This window comes from Gymnogyps californianus, chromosome 1, assembly GCF_018139145.2.
Source record: "Gymnogyps californianus isolate 813 chromosome 1, ASM1813914v2, whole genome shotgun sequence".
NCBI classification, from domain to species: domain Eukaryota; kingdom Metazoa; phylum Chordata; class Aves; order Accipitriformes; family Cathartidae; genus Gymnogyps; species Gymnogyps californianus.
In genome coordinates, this window is record NC_059471.1 from 164265876 (window position 1) to 164286612 (window position 20737).

The 20737-nt window shown below is 46.2% G+C and overlaps 1 protein-coding gene across 1 annotated transcript in view; it reads left to right on the top strand.

Annotated features, from left to right (window-relative positions):
• The window catches only part of GRIN2B (glutamate ionotropic receptor NMDA type subunit 2B), a 169583-nt gene that overhangs the window by 76809 nt on the left and 72037 nt on the right, over positions 1-20737 (top strand). Inside the window, exon 3 of the mRNA XM_050900803.1 lies at positions 15227-15341. Coding sequence (XP_050756760.1) covers positions 15227-15341 — 115 coding nt within the window. The remainder of the gene's footprint in view (positions 1-15226; positions 15342-20737) is intronic.

The window sequence follows — 20737 nt, forward strand, 5'->3', positions numbered from 1 at the left end:
CTTCAAGCTTTTAAATGGGTCCAGCCTGAATGGAAACATCCCTTGTGAGCTCACCTGCTTGAAGCTGTTCCCAACTGAATAGGCTTACCAGGATCTTCTCAATATAGATCTGAAAATCAGCACTGAGTTGGACTTGATTCATTGGTTGCTGCCCAAGCAAAGTCCATGTGAAAAAAACTAATCCCATGCTGACTCTTTTCCACATTGACCAGTTTACTACTAAGTCCGTAACAGGTCATGATTACAATTTCCTTTTTTTTCCTCTAAAATGCAGACTGGTTTCAGGTCCCACCAACAGTCCAGGTGGGAACCTGGGCCAATATTGACAATTTTTACCCTGATGCTAAGCTCATGAAGACATCACTGTGGTAGCTTTGTATCAGACACCTAGGAAGTTTTGGAGCTCAGAAGAGTCAGTCAGCTGCTCTTCCCTCATCAGGAAAGTTGGGAAAAATTCTGCCACCATCCATGCTCCATGCATCCATGCACCATCCATACCTTTATCCCAGGTAACATGACTGGTGGTGGGAATATCTTAGAAGTGGTCTGGTGGCCTGCGCTTGGGCTCCAATCTCAGTAATAAGCAGAGCGGTGCAGATAAATCACTTGGTGGTCCAGCAGAGATGTGGTTGGGCTCTGTGCATTGAGCACAGGGGTGAGGATTTTGCTTTTGCTGTAGCACTGCCAGTGCAGGCTGGCTGCTTTATTTAATCAGTGCAGATGATTTAGAGAGATGAATGGTCAGAGTGCAGAGCACTTTGGGATCTCCTGCTCTGAAAGATATGTGGGAAAACCAAGCTACTGTTGCATTAACAGTTAAGCCACTTCATTGGTGCTATACTATCAGTACTAATCCAAACACATAGCTTAAAAGTATACAAACCAGGTCCTTTCTATTTGGTCCATGTCCTTTCCTGTGACAAAGTGGAAACTGGCATCTCCTTGCTTTATAACTGTCTCATTTGCAGTCTTTCTCTCCCTCTTCCCCCACCCTCACAGCAGCCTGTCCTCATACTACTGATTCATTGTGCAATCAGATGGATGATAACAGATGCTTCAGGAGAAGGGAATCTTCCTCCACAATTTGCTTAGCCAGTTGTGTGGTTGGAGTAGGAGTCAATTCCTTCCTGCCGTCTGCAGCCGTCTGCAGCCTGAAACGACTCATCCATCCCTTACCATCCTAGGGGTACAACTATAAATACTAGCAAGGGTTCACAGAATTTGCCAGCCCTTTTTAAGTTCTTTCTCCAAAATCTGTCTTTGACTGCTTCTTACGGCAGCAAAAGGCTTCTGATGAAATACAGCATGCAAAGGGGTGTGAATGGCTGATCATTCATTTCAGCAAGCTGCCTGCCCTCCGAGTGTTGCAGAAGAGGTTAGAAGGCAGTATCAACTCATTTTCACAGTGTGCTTCATTTCCATTAACAGAATCTCCTCTAATTTTTCACTTGGCCGCAACATGGTGGCATCTGTCACGTCTTAGAGATAGGTTGGGGCATTTGCTCTACTGAGTGGGATAAACACAGTTGAAAGGGACATGGCCCTATGCAAACGTGGACCCGGAAACTTTTAGTCAGACACAGCCCTTCTTCTTGCCTCAGTAGTTAAGTTTGCAGGGAAGTAACATTTCCATCTCGATTTCAGTGATTAGGAGTGACATCCTCTTTCTACAGCCATCTGGGGTGTGAAAACAAATACATCTGTGTGGTCCAAATCGATCCAGCAAGGTGGAAAACAAACCAATGGCTATCAGAAAAATTATCCCTCTCTGCCTTGGTCCTTCCACCCCGGTTGTTTCGTTTGCCAATCCATATTTCCTCCCACTCTTCAGCTGGGCCAAATTTGGCTCTGTCTGGTGGAGACGAGGGCACCAGGAGTGTCATGGCTGGCAGGGAAGGGGAAGAGGAGTGGGGCCAGGGTTCGTGGGGATGGGGTACCCTCGGGGCTGGCCAGGTGATGGCTCCCACCCCCCCAGCCCCTCCCAGGCCCCCTCCAAGCCCTTTTCTGGGATCCTGACTGACTTCGGCAGTTGGCTGCCAATGCAAGAGGGTTTCCATGGCAATGTACCAGTGCTGCTCGCTCCCTCCTCGGCGCTCTGCCTTCCTTTCCCTCCTTCTCCTCGCCCCCCTCCCCAGCCCTCCTGTTTCTCAAGCCTGTTGCCATGGAAAAGTCATAATCCACAAAGAATTTCAGATCCGCCTTCCCCCCCCGCCCCCCCGGTTGTTTTTTTTTTTGGTGTTAAGTTTGCTTTTCAGTTTAATGTGTGGGTAGGGGAGGCTCCATCTGCCTCTTTGAAACCTTGTCCCTGGGCAAGAGGGAAATCTCTGTCTTGGACTCAGAGGTCCTCCTGGAGGGAGGGTGGTGGGAAGCTGCAGAGGGGAGCTCCAGCTGATGGGCACCCCGGAAGGGTTATGGCTTTGAGAAGTGCTTATGTGACATTGGAGTTTATGACTGGTTTTTTGGAGGGACCATGTCGTTTGGAGTCTGAATCAATGACGTTCAAGCGCCCAAGACATGTTGGAGAAAAAGGAGGAGTGAGAGATTTCTGAAAGGTGCCTCCTCTGGAGGCTGCTTTTTCTGAAGTGATCATAGTGACTGCTGCCAACAGAAAAGGGTGCAGACAACTCATACGCTGCCACAATGTGTGCACAGCAAGAGCTGCGGAAATGATGCAGCCGAAGGTACTGAATGAGACCAGAACTAGAGCCCACATTATCCCACCTGGTGCTCATGCTAATTCCCAAGCTTTCAGGGTATGTCCACACTCTATCAGGACTTGTGTGTGAGGTTTGTGGGTTATGTTTTAGTTTGTTAGCTTAAGCACCAATTAAAGGTGAAATCAGTTAAGTGTCTGCTCAAATTAAGTAAACTTGCCTAGATATCTCTGAAAAGCACTGGGGTACTCTGATAGCTTTGCTGCTTTGGGTAGTAGAGCTGGTTGAACTGGAGGGAGCTGTGGTCTGGTAAAAGATGTGGGAATTGACCCTCTGCTGCACTTTCCATGGAAATGTTCTGGTCTCACTCCCAGCATGCTTGCTGTTTCCATCTGCACTGTGTTCAGGCTTCCTGCAGTAGGCACTGTGGCCTGGGATCCTCAGATGCATGTTGGAAAACCTTATTCACAGTATTTCTAGGTCCAAGGAGTCCTGGAAGTCTCCTGAGCAAAGAAATATTCTTGGGAGATTTCCCACTCTGACTGTTCAGGAGGGAGAAGGGAAAGAATTCAGATAATATATCCCAAATTTGGACCTTGTACTGATTTCAGACCTCCTGAGAGTCTTTTATTGGACGTGATGTTAGCATCACGCCTGAGGCTTCTTTAAACTGACCTTTTCCTGGAGAAGAAGCAGAGGAATAATTCAAGATCAAATGCAGCTCTAGAGTAAAATGGCACATTTACTTCACTGGAGATGCAGTAACATGGGCTGAAGTTGACTCTTTCTCTCTCTTTTCTTGTTCAGGAAACATTGAGGATGCACATTTTGTTTCTTTTTTATATAGACAACTACATTCAGGCGGCCTGATACAGACACCTAACCTATGCATTGTGGTTACCTCTCCCTATTGTCTGTGTGTACCAGGCATCTGAGTCACTTGCTGCTCGCCTGGCCTCAGATGCCGTAATAGTCACAGAGTCTAAATTGGGCATGTGGAGTAGGTGATGGAGTATAACCTGAAGTCTTTTCAGGCTGTTGGAAAAATTATTGATTTACAAAACCATAAAGTCACAGTGCTGGGTCATTGTAGCTCCTCTTCCTTTGCATGAATTCCTGGAAGGTGATGGATTTTCAGCTGCCACAGACTGTGGTCTGTCCTGCAGAAAGCAAAAAGCCTGATCTGTCAGCAATGCTCTACCTCTTTCCTTGTCAATATGCCTTTGCTCTGTTCTAGATGAACATAATTTCTTCAGTCCCAAGCCCTGGGTTGTTTGTCGCCTTCTGTCTTCAACCTCTTTTCCGACACTGCTGACGAAGAAGGCTGAGTAGTCGCAGTGCCATGTTGGGCACCTCTCAGGTGGACCCCATCTGTATGTTTCACAGAGGCTCCTGAACATCCAGCAGCAGAGAAAAAATCTTCAGTTACTACCAATCTGGTCTAGGAGTTGAACCGTTGACCAGAAGGCAAATATTTCCTTTCTTTTTGCACCTTTCAGGCCCCAGGCATGGATCCCAAAAGGTTTTCCAGAGCACTGTGTGAGAATGTAGGAGTGCACTGACAGCATCAGCAGACACAGTTGCCCTCCTTGTGCTTAGCAAGACCTTGTGTAGCCCCAGACATCACTCTCTCTTTTACCGAAAGGAAGAGAGAGAGGGCGTGTAACTTTATTTAACAGAGCCTGGACTACAAACTACATCACAAAACACTCTACAAAGTTAATAATACAAGGCACAAGTCGGATGTGATATAAATGATGTAAATGTGTGAACTCTGAGTAGGACTTTGGCAGTGTTCCCAGCCGTGTTCAAAATGTACCCATGATATTTCTATCTCCCATATTGGGAACCCACTAGAGACAGGCAGAAAAGACTTAGGTTGAGTTTATTATCCATATTTATCATTCATTTCAGAATAGCATCTTCCTCCCACACTGATCCATCCTCACGGCCCTAGAAATGCACCAGCTCAAAGCAGGAGGCTTCACACTCTGACTTTTGGGGCAAGAGTTGAGAACGGTGAGATATGCTTGAAGCATTCAGTGTGTGTTGGGAAATCCAAAATAGATGGTGCAAGGTGATATGGACCCTGTAGCTATGCAGGTAGAGGTAATGAAAGGGGTTTGCAAGCTGTCAAGTCATGGGACTTTGGGGTAGAAAGGAGGCATGCCTGAGTGTAGGAACCCAGGAGAAAGACTGGAAGGAGATTCTTGGTATTTATCTCCCTTTTATATTTTCCCAGTGATTGAAGAAGGGATGATGTCAGTGGAAGAAGAGCACAGAGGGATTATGGCTCTACCCCGGGGGTAGAGATCAGCAAAGGCTGGGGGCTGAGGATTTGCAGAGTACTTTTTGAATTGGGACCTGGGGTCCAGGGAGCACCTGGATGGGGACATCTTGGCCTTCAGAGCCTTGTTGGCCCACAGTGGGAGCACAGAAAATGCCAGTGGTCGTGCGATTGAGCTGGCTGGAGTGAAGGCAGCAGTGCTCCAGCAATGGCTGTGTTGGAAGCGCTGATGAAGGTGATGGCTGGCAATAGAGAGCCAATGGGAAGGACGGCAGAGATGGCAGTTTGGGTGGAGAAGCAGCGGCACAGGGAAGGGTGCTGGTGGTGAGGAAGGTACTGATTGCAGCAAGTGTTACAGTAGTGTTTAGAGTGCTAACTGCAAGTGAAGACAAGGGTAGCTAATTACAGACATGATTGTGAAGAGGAAGAGGAGGCAGGCTCGAGGAGGAGGAGTGGTGAGGTCTGCGATTATGGCACTTTGCAATGAAGAAGCTGCTGCTCAGTGTGGGGCTATAAAGGGTTCAGCTCTGGTATTAACTGAAGCTGTGTTCTGCACATGTGCCAGCTCGTGGCTTGCTTGCTTCTCCTTGTATCTCACACTTCACTTTCTTCGCTACTGCAGCATTTTCTCTGCTTGCATATAGCGTGGAGAGAAATGCGTTAATGGTTTCATGTAGAAAAAAAAAGAAAAAAGAAATCTTAAATTAGACACTCCCCCACTGGTGATGCATCCTGTGCCCCTTGTCAGACAAATTCTAGCTGGGAGGTCTTCTTGGGAAGAACAAGGTTTTCCTAATGCTGCAAGGAAAAAAAATCACAAGGAAGTTTAAAGGGGAGGGGGAACAAAAAAAAAAGAACCCTAATTGTTCTGAGACCTTCCTCAGCCCAAGGAAGAGTTAATGCTTTAAATGCAATGTAATTTCAGCGGCACTAAAGAACACGTTTCCATGGAAACTTCAACCCACAGAGGGAGAGAAAGAGGGAGAAGGGAGAGGGAGCAGCAGAGGAGAGAGAGCGGCTCCTCTGGCAAAGGAGTAGCAGCCTCCAGACCCCCCCCCCCAGTTACTGATAGGAGTGGTTATTTGTTTGTTTTAATCGATTCCCCCTTGGAGATGTGATAGGGAAGAAAGTGATAGGGTGCCGTCTTGGCCGAACTGCTACAGACCCAGGAAAATCCAGTCAGACTTTTTGGACGAAGTCTCCTTGTGGGCAATGACTCTGCTTCTGCGAGCACTGTGAATTCACTGCCCTTGCAAATGCGTGAATGCTTTCAACACTTGATAAACGTTGAATAACCCCCAAATCGCTTGTGGATTCTTGGTGGGTTGAAAAAGTTAAGTTAGTCTGCTGTTTCAGAGAATGTAATAAAGGGATTTATTTCGATCTCTCCAGCTAGTTTAGCCTTGTCTGGCTTCTGGCAGTGGTGAGAGGGACCTTTCTGGCAAATTTGAGTGGTTTTCCGCAAGCAAGAAAGTCCTGAAAGCTCTAGAGGAAAATTGATGTGCTCACCTGCTTGCTGGTCTTGACTCCCAGGACAGAAACTGGAATGAGCTCTGGGTAAATACTGAGATGCCCTGATGGTTGGCTCCCAGCACACCAGCCACCTTCAGAAGACCAAAGGGGCTGTTGACATGCACATCTACTCGGCCAGTTGTTTTAAACTGTGGTCCACAGCCATGTGGGTCAATGGGAGATTTCAAAGGGACGTGCAAAAATGATTAAGAAAAGTAAGGCTGTTGTCATACAATCATAGAATGGTTTGGGTTGGAAGGGACCTTAAAGATCATCTAGGTCCAACCCCCCTGCCATGGGCAGGGACACCTTCCACTAGACCAGGTTGCTCAAAGCTGCATCCAACCTGGTCTTGAACACTTCCAGGGATGGGGCATCCACAGCCTCTCTGGGCAACCTGTTCCAATGCATCACCACCCTCACAGTAAAGAATTTCTTCCTTATATCTAATCTAAATCTACTCTCTTCCAGTTTAAAGCCATTACATGCCCTTGTAAAAAGTCCCTCTCCAGCTTTCTTGTAGGCCCGCTTCAGGTACAGTGGGATTTCACTATACGGGGACAGTTGTTCAACTGGAATATTTTTTACGGCTCTGCAAATTGACAGACCTTGAAAAACATCATCCTGGGTGAAAAATCACTGTGAAGAGCCTCATTTGATTTCTGTTCTGTGACTGCTTGTCCTATCAATGTTTGTATGACTATGCCCTAAGACAGATAAACAGATCTGAAGGACATCGCTTAACCTTTCAGTATTTGCCTGTTCCTAGTGGTATGGCTTCCATCAGTGACCTGTTAGGTGGATGCCAAGACATAATTATGACCCATTGTCGGCTGTTCTGACAAATGTAATTTTCCGTGCTCTTACTGCCCCATGTAAGCAGATTTTTAGTCCTTTCAAATGGGAGAAATACCTTGAAGACTAGTTTCACTTTGGAGAAAAGCGATATGTTATCTGTTCCTAATGAATAAGGAAGGATGGAAAGACATAGCAATAAAAAAATAATACTTTAAAAAAGTAATTGGCATGAATTTATTAACTCAGTAAAGCTTTGCAGCTTGATCCAATTTTGGACTGAACATTTAGTTTTTATTTTATCCAGTTACTGTAACAATTTTGACCTTAAAGCTATTTTTCTATTAGCTATTTTCTATTACTTAATGGTTTGCTGAGTCAATTCAGAAGTATATTTGTTTTTATCAAAGCTTTTTGGATAAAAAAAACTTTCTGAGAAGAAACTGATTTCTTATAAGATTTATAGATATTTCCAGCTTTAACAGGAGTATGCTCTTAAAACACTTTTCCTTGTTTCTGTTTTATTTCCAGTGAGGCCAGAAGGTGTAGAGGTATATTCTCAAGCTACTTTGTCGTTTTCCCAGCAAAAAAGATAATTTTGGAAGAAAAGTTGTAAATCAAATATTTTGGGTTTAAAATAGAATATTTTGACATGGAAATCCTATTTGCTGTCTCTTCTGATTAGGAGCATGGGAATTTTATATTCCTGTTTCTCTTTCATGAAACTTGGACGGACTAAATCTCCAGTGATATCCCTTCCCCTGTTGAGGTGATGCTGTTCCTTATAGGACTCTTTCAGGGTGGCACATTACAGATGTATTTTAACTGGGGCTCTTGTCCGTAAAAGAAAGCGCAGAAGGTGTCACGCAGCAGACCAGATTGTGTGGGAGCATAACCATGCCAGAAACTCCATTTTCTGTCCAATGTCATCACAGTTTTCAGATCTTATGGTTCCCTTTCTTTCTGACAAAATATTGACCTCCTCATGAGAAAATGTTGTTGCCAAGTTCTTATCCCCCTTTCCCATTTAAAAAGTGGTTTTGATAGGTAATTTTTCCTGGCTCTGGCATTTGTGAAAATAGGTCAGTCAGGATGTGTGTGAGAAAAATTTGGCTTTGGTTGGGTTTTCAAGACATTGCTGTGACCGACATAGCAGATGGGGCAAAATGAAGAATTATCCTGCCCTTTTTTCCATAAACAGGTCACCTCATCCTAATGTATACCTATGTTTCCTACAAATGACCTGGCTCTCACAGTCTGGCCATGGTACTGTCAGCAGCACCCTGGCAAAGGGAGTGTAAAATGCCACTAGACCTCAATGGCAGCACCTCTTTCCCCCTTTCTATCAAAGGCAATGACTGCATAAGATGAAAAGCAAACGGGAGATCAGGTCCTAGATGGTATTAGGTACATGGAAGAAAGAGTTATTGTGGAAACTCTGAAGCTCACTGAAGCAGTTGGACAAGCAGCCTTTCACCTAGTTGTCATTACTGTCATTTCTGCTCCAGGTTGGAGCTGACCCTATGTTCCCCATTGCGGGGTAATTCGGTGACCCTGCACAATGAGTCCTCCCTTTGTTCGCTTCCTGACGGACATCTGTCTGTGCTGCAAAACCCTGTGCTGTGGTGCTTGAGTTTCCTCTTACATTTTCAGGAGGGAGGCTGGGGATTACACAGACTGTGGAAAGTGAGCTTCGCTTCTCGTTCTCAAGAATGGTCCCGTCTCATTAGGATCAAGCAATGCGTGTAGGAAAGCAGCCCTGTCATTGCTCTGGCTCCCTATGTACTCTAAGGATAGATATATCCTGAGTCCCCAGGAACTGTCAGCTCAGAGTCTTTCTGAAATGGCAAATTCATGGTAGATAAATAGAAGAAATTGGAAATAAAGTGGAAATACCATTTTTTTATGATTAAGAGAGGGAGTGATGGAAAAGATTCATCCTTCCACTATATATAGGAGCTGTCACTTGGAAGTCTCAGCACACATATACATTGTTTTCAAAACAACTTTGCTGAATATGATGGAGAAACAGCAAGGACAGATCAGTAGAAATTTGTCTTCCACCACAAATGGATATTTCACAGGTCAGGATCAAACACAAAAAAAATTCATCTTCCTAGAGGTGAGGGGCCAGAATCTCAGCAGATCAAACAGTATCGCTCCATAGATGTCAGCTGAATATCACTGATTTATTCCAGCCCAGTATCTGCCCTCTTGTCTTTTAAAAAGGTGTGGACAGCAGGGAGAAACCAAATTAATCTTTTATATCTCTGTTATCTTGTAGCCTGAGGGCTATTTCCTAATGTAGATGCTCTCCTAACCTCTTTGCTTAATGAAAACAATCTTGAGCTCTGGGCATTTCTCTAAGCATACTGGCCAGGTTGGTTCCCAGTAGTATAAAATGGCTGTAGCCTGGATAGATTTTCTGGTGCAGGATGCCTGCACAATTTGGAATTTGGTTGGTCTCTTTTCTACACTTGCTTTCTTTCTTGCAGCGCATCTCCCCAGATTCAGTGGTAACACTGACAGTGAGAGAGAAAGGAGCAAATGAAGAAGAGTGAGATACTGCTCCTTTAAGATTTGATTTTCCTAGTCAATGGTTGCTTCTATTTTTTTCCTGTCTTGTTTTGTTTTTGTTCTTCATGATAGCAGAAAGAACAGAGTCCATGCCCCTTGTTACGTAAAATCAGCTGCACTTGTGCCCTTTGCGTGGAATCCTTTTGCTGTAAATTGTACCTGACACCGGACAGATGTTACAGACACAGCCAGATGTGCCCACCTTTCACAACTCCACAAGCCACTGGCACTGCAGCAGCGGGAGGCAGCGCGGGAGGCTGGGACAACACAGGGCGGTGAGCGATAGGGGAGCCTCTGAAAGGCTCAGCCAGGGTCGGTACCAGCCATGGGGAAGTTTGATCGAAGGCCCAGGTGGAGCTCATTCTCACCTTTTTGAGGGTGAGCAATTGGGTTCGATATCCCGTGGAGACTGCCTTATCTCAAGAGACCTCATGCACTCACAGCTGGGTCTGGATGGCTGTTGTGCATGTATGGGCTGTCCTCCGAGGCAGAGGCAGCCATGGAAATGTCAAGCAATGGTATGGAGAAAAAATATCTGTATTATTTTAAGCTTTCCATGGGTTTGGAGAATGGAGGTTTAAATCAGAAGTCAAAGGGATCAGTTGCAGTTTTCTTGTTAAAAAAAAAAATCTACACTATTTCAGTCTCTCAGACGAGAGCAGAAGCTATTAACAGCACAGTTAGTGATGGTTAAATCTTTATTTGTCAATCACTTGCCACTTGAAGGTCAGAATTCCCATTTGTAGATAAATTCACTGGTCCTAAACTCCTTTTTTCCTGTCCTTTGAGTCCACCCACCTTTCTGTCTGTCCATCCGCATCCAGGAGCAGGCATGCGGGGTGGGCAGGACCTGCTGCAGGGCAGGACTGATGCACTCTGCCAAGGCTGTTTGCATCAACCCAGGCTGGGTAGGTCTTGCTGGTGCTAAGCGAGAGAACATGGTTTGGAGCTGTGGGCATTTGTGCTGAAATGCAGTAACGCACTCATCTTTGCTCTTTCCTTGGCATAAAGTGGGTCTGGGCAGGCAGCTATGCCTGTCCCTGGTACCTCTGGCTGGTGGGTTTTTAATGCTGTCTCTAGGGGAAAGAAAAAGGCTATTTCACCATGCAGATTCTACAGAGTAAAGGCCTTTCACTGCCTTCACCTCACTACTGTTATGTTTGGCCTCAGTGTTTCACATTACAGTGAGTTTCTAAAGAGGCTGATGGTGGTCTGCATCCCCATCCCCTTACCCTGCATCGCACTCCACCTGCCTTTTACCCTGCAAGTCCTCTCTGGCAGAGGTATCCCATAGCCCTTCTTTCTCCACCCTCCACCTACACCCCGTTTTTCCCTCGTGTGCTGGACTGCTGAAATGACCCCGATGCTGACAGTGGAGAGGCTGTTTTATTTATATGGCCTGTCTTATTCAGGGAAGTGGTCGATGTTAGGATAATCATGCCATTTCAGACAGACTGCTTGTCTCATTGGAGCGTAACAAGCACTGACAGGGCACAGGGGAGTGTGCGCGCGCGCGCATACGTGTGAGGTGGAGAGTGCGATGGACTGAACCAAGGCAATGTCCAAATTTGCCCACCCAGTCAGCAGGTTCAGGAGGAGCTGATTCCCAGCAAGGCACTGGAGGCAGAAGTAGGAATGGTTAGTGCTGATTTCAAATGCATCTCCTTCAGAGCTGTCTGTGGGGCAGAGAAAAATTCGGTTAACACCCTCCCTGTCTCCCCCCCCCCCCCCCCCCCCCCCCCCGCCTGCCACATTTGCCTCTCCAGGCTTTCTCCATCACTAGCTGAAACTATTTAAAATGTCATCATCTCTCTGCTGGTCCTAAATTGGCCATCTGATGTGGTTTTAATGCTCTATTTCCTATGCCAACCAGCCTTTGAAACACTCTCCATTAGCTTGCAGGGCTGACAGCCTCACATCTAGGGTGGGTGGGTGATGTTACCTAACGGTCAGAGCACAGGATGGGGAGTTGGGTCTCCCCAAGTCTGATTTGCTTTGTGCCTAAGGACACATCCCTTCCTTCTTTGTTCCTGCCTGCTCGTCTGTACCATGGGGCTCACAATGTCAGCCTGTTTCCTCAGTGTCGTGTGCGTTTTGCTCCCACTCGGCTGAGTTTGGGCATCGCAGCCGCTGCATCTCCACCCGGCTGAGGAAGGGCTCGACCTTTCTGTGCTTGCATCGAGCAGCTCCAGAAATGCCCACATAAGCAAAATTCTTTGCTGAAAGGTGTTTCTAGCAAATTAAATTAAATTGCCTGTGTCTGCCGCCCCACGCCCCCTTTCTCTTTGTCTCTCCATCTTGGAGTCCAAAACATCCAGCGAATCATGGATTAAGCCCTTTAAAGGCACAGTTTCATCTTGGGTTACCTCACCTGCATGCACAGCCTGCTGCCCTCACGTTGTGCCCCTGTTGCAGCTGGTGGCTCAGTGCAGACATGCCAGGGAGTCTCCCAGCCCCTCGGTTGCCTGTTTGGGGACTGGAGGGTGTGTAAGCTGTAGGGGGGAAAAAAATTCCCCTGACAAAAGCAGGCAGCAGTGGTGCTGGCTTACCGGGGCGGTGCTGCTGCCAAAGGGGATGACTCTCGCTGCAGTAGTGATGGAGGGCAGAGCCACTCGAGTGTGGCTGCCTTGCAGCACGCTGCTGACTTGGCCTGCCAGGGAGTCCTTCAAGCCCTGATGCTTTGTCATGTAGGCATCCCCTTGCTCAGCGCACCCGAGCAAGCCCTACAGCTCCCCATGTGCTACTCTCACCCTGCATCCCTGTGTAGGTGACCGGACCCAGCAAAACACAGGAGTGCAGGGAAAGCTGGGGGAGGAGCCGCTTCTTCTGCACTCCTCCTGCAAACTTTTGTAAACAAGTTGCTAATGGGTTCGAGAGAAAACCCTCTGACGAGTTATTGTGCCAAATTTGGAGACTAATTTCAGTCATTAAGGTGCGAAGCGAGGGATTTTAGTGCCACTTTAAGTGTAAATCTCAAGGCAGCTCCGAGGATTGGAGTTGCTGATGATCCCTCCTTGATTATTATTAGTGGTTCTAATCTTTCTGGTGGAAAACGAACAGAAAGGACACCCTCTTGTGTCATATCTGTTGCTGATTTCTGTGAACTCTTCTTGTCAGGCTGTGCAAGGGAGATTCCCATAGTGGCATCATTCTTGGGTGGGAGGGGAAAGAGGGCTGAGAACTGTTTGATATTGCTGTTTGTTTAATTAGATGTTGGCACTGCTTTCTAACTACTGACATATAAAGCTGCAACTCCCATCAGGCTAATGGCATCCTCATCTTCTTGGAGGCTTGCTTTGTCTTTACTCTGGTGGCCAGTGCAGAGAAGTCATGAAATGGGTGTAGCTGTAATCTTGGTCCACTGGGAGGTCTTTTCCACCACCAGAGCCTTACATAGGTCTAGTAGGCTGCACATACCCAGCGATGGACTGTGTCTGGCATTCCTCAGTACCAGAGCAATGCAAACGGCTGGGAAAGAAATGCCAGAAAAAGAGCATGTGTGGTCCTGACATGGGATGTTTTACACCATTACAAACAATTGCGTGGCTAAGATTTTCCATGCGGCTGATGTTTTGGGGTTCTCTCAGTGTTTGGATGCTGAATGGGTCCAGCTTTTGGAAAATAACGAATAGTCTGCCTTTGAAAATCATCCTGTTGCAGATGTTTCACGCTGGGCTCTCTTATTTCTGTGTTTCCTACGCTGTGCATGTCCCCTGACGGTCACAACATGGAGCAAGTATGGAATTTCCTTTAGAAGTAAACATAATTGCTGATTGCACTTGATAATGGGGAATTAGTGGATGAGTTTGGTTGATTAATGGAGTTAGGACAAAAAAGTTTGGGAAAAGGAAGAAGCTAAAATCATGACCTGCTTTTTTATTTGTTTGAAGAAGTTTCCCTGTTACCAATGCTTTCATTAAATTAGCAGGGAGTTCTCTGTGTGCAGATAGTGGGAAAGTGTGAACCCACTGAAAGAACAGATCTTTTTTTTCCCTTTTTTTCTTGAAATTGGTTCAAATCGAGTTCAGAAGGGACAAACTGAAGCTGAATATCAGGAAATGTTTTCTGGTGTCGTGGTGTAATAGAGCAGAAGAACCTCTCATGTCTGTAATGGAAATGTTGCTTGTGTAATTTATAGGAGAACCGAGCAAAGCACGGGAAGGCAGAGTCCTGGGGCTAGCCCTGCAGGCAGCTTGGTCACCTCTGCCTCTCACGGTGATGTGATGCTACTGGTGCCAGAGCAGGTGTATAAAGACAAAATCTACTTCATGCAACAGGATTGTGAATTGAAGTGAAATATATGAACAGGGGAAATAGTGCCATGGAGATGTCATATAAGCCACTGAACTGTGAAATGTGTATTTGCCTCCTCCTCTTCCCCTCAGTGTCATTCTGGATGGTCTGACAGTTAAGAAAACAATAGACCTGATTCTCATTTACAGCAACACCACTTTAACATGCTGTCATGATGCAGCAAGGCCTTGAAATGAGTGTAGCTGTAATCTCGGTCCGCTTAAAGGTCTTCCCCACTGCCAGAGCTGAGTGAAGAGGCCTTAGGATAAATAAGATTGAAGCCTGGACTGTTTAATAGTCCATTTGTACAGCTGACATGAGATGCCCCAAAGGGGGGTGCCTTGTGCAGAAGTGACGGGGCCTTTCCAGACAAAGAGAATCATTAATGTTGGCTGCAGGGATTTGCAGGGCTGATCCCCCTTTAGTTTGATCTTGCTGGGTATAAGGCATGACTCTGTCCCTAGGGAAAAGGACTTTCACTGGGGTATCTCAACATCCACTGTCCCTATTCCTAAGCTGCTTCAGATGATTGATTTGGGCCCCATGAGGCCTGCTGGCTCTGATAGGGATGGAGCTTCTCGCAGGTGCACTGCTCCTTAGTCTGCTCTCTGCAGCTTCCCTTATTGTTGCCTTGATGTTTGGGCTGGGGGGAGGCTGTGTCCACTGCTTCACCTGTAGGCCATCGCTGTCCTCAAATGACATGTGAAATCCCCTTTGGAGAGTGAGCAAAGTGTAGGCTGTGGAGAGCATTTACACAGCTAATTGCTATGGATCCCTCTGCCCTTTGTGGTAAGGGGAAATCAAGGACTGTGGGCACATGTGTGTGTGTGTGACTCTTACGTGTGCTTTCAGGAATTCATTGAGAGCCAATGTGGGACATCGCTTCCCTATCCCAATCACAAAACGGGGGCAATTGCCTTGCCTTGCCTGATTGTCTCAATTCCTGGAGTAATTGTCCTGTTTCTCCCACCCCCTTCCTCTTAGATTTTCCATTGTTTGCACTGTGCTCCTACCATCCTGGTGTAAGCTGCAGGGGGGAGGCAGGCTCTTGTTTTGGGTTTGGTTCCCAAGCGTTAACATTCTCCTTGCTCTTTACTCTCTCCTGCAGGTACCTGATCAATGTCACCTTTGAAGGCAGGAATTTGTCGTTCAGTGAAGACGGATACCAGATGCATCCCAAGCTGGTGATCATCCTTCTGACCAAGGAGAGGAAGTGGGAGAGGGTAGGGCATTTTTCGTAATTCTTATACTGTGTCAGGGAGGAGGACGGAGGAAGGCTCCAGGCGAATAATCCCCCCCACCTTTCTGTACTTCTTATCAAGGGCTGGCAATCTCCTCCTTGCATCGTGGACCACTGGTATCTCCAATACCCAGGCTGCTGTCTTCACCATGCAGGATGCCATTACATTCTTCCATTAGTGTGCATAAAAAATTCATCAGCTTCCCTTCTGTAACATCTGAACATAAGTTTTCCTGACTTTCAGAGAAGAGACCTCCTCTGTGCCATGGGTTTCAATGGCAGAGACAGAAAGTATTTCTCTGCATGGCTTGGAGGCAGTGAAGTTCTGTGCGCTAAATGACTGTGATTGAGCTACAGCCACACTTAGTGATATATGCCAGTGTTAACTGTGCTTGATATATCTGGCCAGTGTTGTTTGCAATGGGATGGTGCATTAAGTAGGATGTGTGTGTGAGATCCTATCGAGTTGTTCAGAGATCCAAATTTGCATATTTCTGAATAATTTGCATGTAACCCAAAGCACCATTATAGAAATGGTGTGGATTTTTGTGTTAGTGCAAAGCTTTGGTTCATTTCACCTCCCACATAAATGTCAGTGGTCCAGACTCAGAACAAGCACTCCCAAAGGGTTTGAATTGAAGTAGAGGTGGTAGTTTGAGGGCTAAGAAAATAAGATATAAAAAAGTGATGGGGGTGAGAAGTCAGAGCCAAAGCAAGGAGAATTCAGCAGAGCATTCAATAGATAGGAAGCAGAACTTGGTCTGGATATGATCATGTGTATGGCTTAGAAAAATGCCCCTTTGCCCCACCAGCCACAGAAAGCCTTTTTTCCTTGGCTGCTTGTTCTCTGCATGGACTTGCAAGTGGCCTGCATGGCCAAAGCCAGGAAGAAATACATGGGGAAATGAGAATGAAATAGGGAGCTGTCAGGAGAAGTGCATTCAGAAGAGGGCTGGAGGAACAACTTTTGAAGGAGGCAGAAGAGCCAATGCATTAGTGCCTGGCAGGCACTAAGGTCTCCCAGTAGTTGCAAGAGTTTGGGGAGAGGGTGAAAGGCCCCAGCTTCTGCCTGGTTTCCAGGAAGACCCGTCCTGGAACGTATGGCATGGCGTCAGCATGCGTGGACCACTCTTGGACATGGTTGGAGGCAGGCTGGCTGGATATTGCACAGGGGGTGGGCAGGCAAGGCTCAGGCTGCAGAGACCTTACGTCAGGCTCTGTCCATCACACAACTTCACTAAAGCCCACCAGGCGAAGTCCAGGAGGATTTGTTCCTCGCTGGCACCAAATTTGTTCTCACAGAGGAAAAGTCAATTGTCAGAACAGGAAAACGAGGCAGTAGCAGCATGAATCCTGCTAGGGATTATTAGCAGAGTGGGCTGTGAGGAATCTGTTGCTGGAATGCTTTGCAGGCTCTGGGGAGGCACAGCTAAATGCAGTCCTGTTTTTATCCTGCTTGTCACATGCATTACCCTGTCACACCCTCAGTGAGGGCTGGGGGGCTTCCATGAGTGGTAAGAGGGGTTGTTCAGTCTCTGAGAGCATATCCGCAGTCTCTCAGATGAACCAGACAATTAGTGGAAGGGATGCTGGTGAGCTGGAGTGTTGGGGTTAGACCTGGGACCTGCCTGAGCCTTGCTGTCTGTGGAGACTACTTGGCATCCATTAAATGAGAACAGTTCTTCATTTCATAGGAGCTGGGGCTGGATTGAAATGAAACTATGATGAACTATGGTATTAGTGGTATGAAAAGCCCATAGTGCTTCCTGAACACAAATGTTTTACCTTGAAGTGGGTGTCTCGCTCAGTGGGAAGATCAGATTATTACAATCAAACTCTGAGCCGCTTGAATTTTACACTGGCAGGTTCTTCCTGGAAAATGCAGAAGTCATCTCCAACATGCTCTGATCACAGAAAAATACCTTTCATACCTGGAACCTCATACTCTTTTTCTTAATTTTCTCCATTCAGCGGAAATGCAAACATTAAAATATAAGGGTGAAACAGAGCTCTTTGTGGCGAAGATCATAATTTTGTTCCGCGTTTGCAGAGAGTCAGGCAAAGCAGAGTGCGGGCCCTTAACAGCAGCTCCCAGGCAATGCCACAATACAAGCCATAAATTATTCATATATTATTAGCACACAATCCCAATACCTTTGTAAGTGCATTGCTTTGCAGTGTAAAATCATCCAAACTCTCACTAATTTTTGCTAAATTAGCAAGGTGCTTTGTCCTGGCAACTTCTAGGCAATATATAGAAGGAACTGCGCAAAGTGCAGGAGAGTTTCCAAGTCAAACCCTCAGGCGGTAGGAGACGAGAGATGAAAGGCTGCATGGGAAACACTGATTCAGTCCACTTGTGTGCATTCACTACAGCTCAGTCTTTAATTACATCACTGCACACTTTTATCCATAATCAGACGCTGTACCTGGAAGGAGCATCAAGAGGTCATTTAGTCCCTCTCTGTGCCCGAGGGAAGGATCAACTAGACTGAAATTATTCCTGACAGATGTTTGTCTCACCTGTTCTGAGAGTCCTTCGATGCTAGAAACTCCATGAAATCCTGAGGCAATCTCTTCCATGGCTTCTTTCTCCTTACCCTGGAAAGTTTTTCTAATGTCTAACCTCGATTTCCCTGACTGCAGTTTAAGCCCATTACTACTTGGCATCTCCCCAGTGGACACAGAGAATTGTTTATTCTCTTCTCTTTTTATCTTCCCTATGTATGTTTGAAGGCTTCTATCATGTTGTGTCCCAGTCGTCTCTGCTGTAGATTAAACAAGAATTTGTTCAGTCTCTCCTGGTAGGTCATGTTTTCTAGTCTTCTGATCATTTTTATTAAACTCCTCTGGATTTAGTGACACAGTTTGCTGCTCTGTACAGCTTGGTGCAGTTGATTCTTGGAAGATGGCAAACAGATTGTGAGGAGTACGTCTCATAGGGTATATATATATATAAAGAAATGTTTTAAAACAGGTGCAAAGCCTTCCATTTTCTGAGCAGCAAAGATGCAGACAGTGACTGAACTGTTTCAGGATTTCAAGTCTGTGAAATTTTTTGAGATTTTGATTTTTCATCCCAATTTGGGAAGAAATATCTTCAAAACCTCACCAGTTATTTCAGAACAGGAATTCATTTTCCAGAGGAGCTACAGCTGTCCCCAGACTCTGATGATGATAAATCTCCTCCGGCATCCTTCAGACAGACTGAAGACTCGTAGGGCTGACAATCATAAAAGAACATGTAGTGCAACCACTTTCTGGAAAGGGGCAGTAATTTGAGCTCTTCTGCTCTTGTAGCCATGAGTAACGATTCCTCTTGTGATAAGCAAATGTGCTGCATTTCATTCACTTCTCTGTTCTCTGCTCCTTAGGGGAAGAAGGCTGCATGCCTTCCCTTACTACCTTTTAATTAGCTGGTTGGTAGAGCTCTTTGCTTCACTGGCCAGACAGCCTAGGTGTCTTTTGGGTGCCTAGATGCCCCTGTTGTATATATCATAGAGGGACAGGTATGCAGATGGAGGTGGTGAAGGAGGTCCACCCTTATGCCCCTTGAAGGGCCCTGCCTCAATGCAGCGATAAGGTGGGGCCAGAGGTCTCGCAAAGTGAGCCGGAGGATCAGTGCTACACTAGGTTTTGTGTCTGTGGGTTGTAATGTTTTGTGTGGGAAGAGTTTTCACCCAGGCTTTTTCTTTACTTTACTGATTGCCTTTCTCCTCTACTCTCCTATAATCCCACATATGATGAGGACTTATTTCTGGGTTCATGATCCCTTCGTGAGAGCTGGCAAGTTCTGCTCTCCAGCTCTTGCTCACATCCACCTTCCCTGCTGAGGCAGGGCACAGCAATCCTGTCCCATTAGCTCCCAGCTCCTCCTGTCTGCTGCCTCACTTTCCCCAAGCAAACCTGGGGATGACACAGATGTTACTATCTCTGAGGCCCTCTTTGGGATTCTTTCTCTTGAATTTCTTTAATTTCTAGTGAGCTTTGCATCACTTCTATTGCTAGGTTGGTCTCAACCTCTCCCCTTTGCTCATGCTTCTCTGCCTCTTCCCTTAGGTGTGTCACTGGGGATTCAGAGCACCTTTCCATGCAGCTCATGACAGCAACCTCTCGTGCCACCCTACAGAGCCCTTTTATTGCAGGCTCCCTGGAGCTCTCTTACCACGCATGCTCCAGTAACTCCTGCTCCTGGCTGGACGAGCAAAGCCCCAGGTGATGAGTTTGGTCAGGGTGCCACTACAAGCCATCTTAGAGGGGGACAGATGGGAAACTTATGCTGAAACATTCATTCTCCCTGCTGCATGTACTAATCTTCTGCCCCTATCAACCCTCACCCCCCTCAGCAGATAAAATGTTTGCCTGCTGCTGCTCCTATAATTATCAGTGTTTGACTTTTGAACTCCTGAAAATCAATTAGCAGCATCTGTTCTGCTTCCTCTCGCCATCAGTGTGGCCATGATTACAAATTTACGGACAGGCTGCTCATGCCTGTTCCCCTACACCATTGCACACATTAGTGCTCCCTGGGAATGGGGCCATTTGCTGTGACATGCTGCCAGCTGCCTCAGTGACTGTAGAATTCCAGTACTCCCTGATGCTGAAATAGGGTGAAAAATGGTCTCATGACTCTCTGCTGCATGGGCTTTCCAGAGATGTGTTCAGCCTCGATTGTAGTCCACATAAGGTGAGTTAGCAAATTTGTGTGATGCTGTCCCCTGCTTGGGACAGAGCAGTGTCATGCCCATCTGTGCTTGGAAAAGGTTCCATTGGGATGTGGGAAGGAGCTACAGAAAGGAAAGAAGGATTTAGAAAAGAAAAATGGAAAAATAAGGTTTGTTTTTTCTAAAAAAAGAGGAAGGAGAACAAGATAAGTCTTTGGACTTCTAAATCATTGTTGAAAAAAGGACATTATGGTCAGTTGCTTTTCATGTCCACAGTAAGCAGAAAGAAGAAGAAATCTTGCTAAATTTTCAAGCAGAAAGATTTTGGTTAGATACGTAGGGAGCTGTCTAATTGTTAGCATGGTGAGACATGGTGAGGCTCATTTGCTGGTGAGGCTCATTTGCTGGAGGACACATAGAAAAATATCCAACAGCACGGGGTCTAAATCTATCTTGTCCTGCCTCAGATCTGGTGGATACAGTAAGTGATCTCTTGTGGTTCCCTGCCAGCCTACATTTCTGTGATTAGATGAACAAGATGAATCTGAAGAGTGTCTCACAGGAGACCACTTATTTGATAGGAAAGAAAAACTGGGTTATGGACAAGCTGATCAGCAAAAACTTCAAGCCTGGTCCAGTGAGGACATAATTTCTGCAAGCTTCTACCATGTACCTTTTGTATGAGCAGGCAGTTGGCGCATGAAGGCTATTGTGG